At 45.1% G+C, this 1,359-nt stretch overlaps 1 protein-coding gene across 1 annotated transcript in view; it reads right to left on the reverse strand.

Moving 5' to 3' along the window:
- Window positions 1-575: 575 nt before the first annotated feature.
- LOC135521702 (elastin-like) overlaps window positions 576-1,359 on the reverse strand; it is a 6,960-nt gene continuing 6,176 nt past the window's right edge. The window contains exon 5 of the mRNA XM_064947374.1: window positions 576-706. Within this exon, the coding sequence (XP_064803446.1) occupies window positions 576-706 (131 nt within the window). The remainder of the gene's footprint in view (window positions 707-1,359) is intronic.

The following is a 1,359-nucleotide window of genomic DNA, read 5'->3' on the forward strand; positions in this document are numbered from 1 at the left end:
CGGGGAGGAGATGAGTGGAAAACCGCATTTAGTACTACTTCTGGTCATTATGAGTACTGTCATACGGGTTGAAGAATGCTCCAGCCGTTTTTCAATCCTTCGTAGATGAGATTCTCCGAGACCTGCTCGGGCAGGGAGTGGTAGTGTACATTGATGACATCTTGATCTATTCTGCCACACGCGCGGAGCATGTGTCTCTGGTGCGTAAAGTACTTAGGCGACAACTGGAGCATGACCTGTATTGCAAGGCGGAGAAATGTGAGTTTTTCAAACAGTCCATTTCCTTCCTGGGGTATCGTATTTCCACCTCCGGGGTGGTGATGGAGGATGATCGTGTTACAGCCGTGCGTAATTGGCCGACTCCGACCACGGTGAAAGAAGTGCAGCGGTTTTTAGGGTTTGCCAATTACTACCGGAGGTTTATCCGGGGTTTTGGTCAGGTGGCTGCTCCCATCACCTCACTGCTGAAGGGAGGACCGGTGCGCTTGCGCTGGTCAGCAGAGGCGGGCAGAGCTTTCAGTCGTCTGAAGGAGCTGTTCACCAATGCGCCTGTGTTGGCGCATCCGGACCCCTCTTTAGCGTTCATAGTGGAGGTGGATGCGTCCGAGGCTGGGGTTGGAGCCGTGCTGTCCCAACACTCGGGCGTTCCATCCAAGCCCCGTCCGTGTGCTTTCTTTTCGAGCAAGCTCAGCCCAGCGGAGCGAAACTATGATGTGGGGGACCGGGAGTTGTTAGCTGTAGTCAAGGCTCTGAAGGTGTGGAGACATTGGCTTGAGGGGGCTAAATACCCTTTTCTCATCTGGACTGACCATCGTAATCTCGAGTACATCCGGTGTCGAAGTTGAACGTTGTTTATTTTGTTCACCGGAGAATAAAACTTTATGTCGCTATCTGCTCTCTGCGCCTGATTCCACCCACCTTGATTAGACGTGACAGTAATAGTAGTAGTATGTAGTAGTAGTATCAATAGTAGTAGTAGTAGTAGTAGTAGTAGTAGTAGTAGTAGTAGTAGTAGTAGTAGTAGTAGTAGTAATAATAATAGTAATAGTAGTAGTAGTAGTAGTAATAGTAGTAGTAGTAATAATAGTAGTAGTAATAATAGTAGTAGTAGTCGTCGTAATAGTAGTAGTAGTAAAAGTAGTAGTATCAATAGTGGTAGTAGTAGTAGTAATAGTAGGTGTAGTATGTAGTAGTTGTATTAGTAGTATGTAGTAGTAGTAATAATAGTAGTATTAGTAATGGTAGTAATAGTAGTAGTATGTAGTAGTAGTAGTAGTATATAGTAGTAGTAGTAGTAATAGTAGTAGTATGTAGTAGCAGTTGTATTAGTGATAGTAGTAATAGTAGTAGTAGTAGTAG

The sequence above is a fragment of the Oncorhynchus masou genome, chromosome 30 (assembly GCF_036934945.1).
Source record: "Oncorhynchus masou masou isolate Uvic2021 chromosome 30, UVic_Omas_1.1, whole genome shotgun sequence".
Classification (NCBI taxonomy): Eukaryota; Metazoa; Chordata; class Actinopteri; order Salmoniformes; family Salmonidae; genus Oncorhynchus; species Oncorhynchus masou.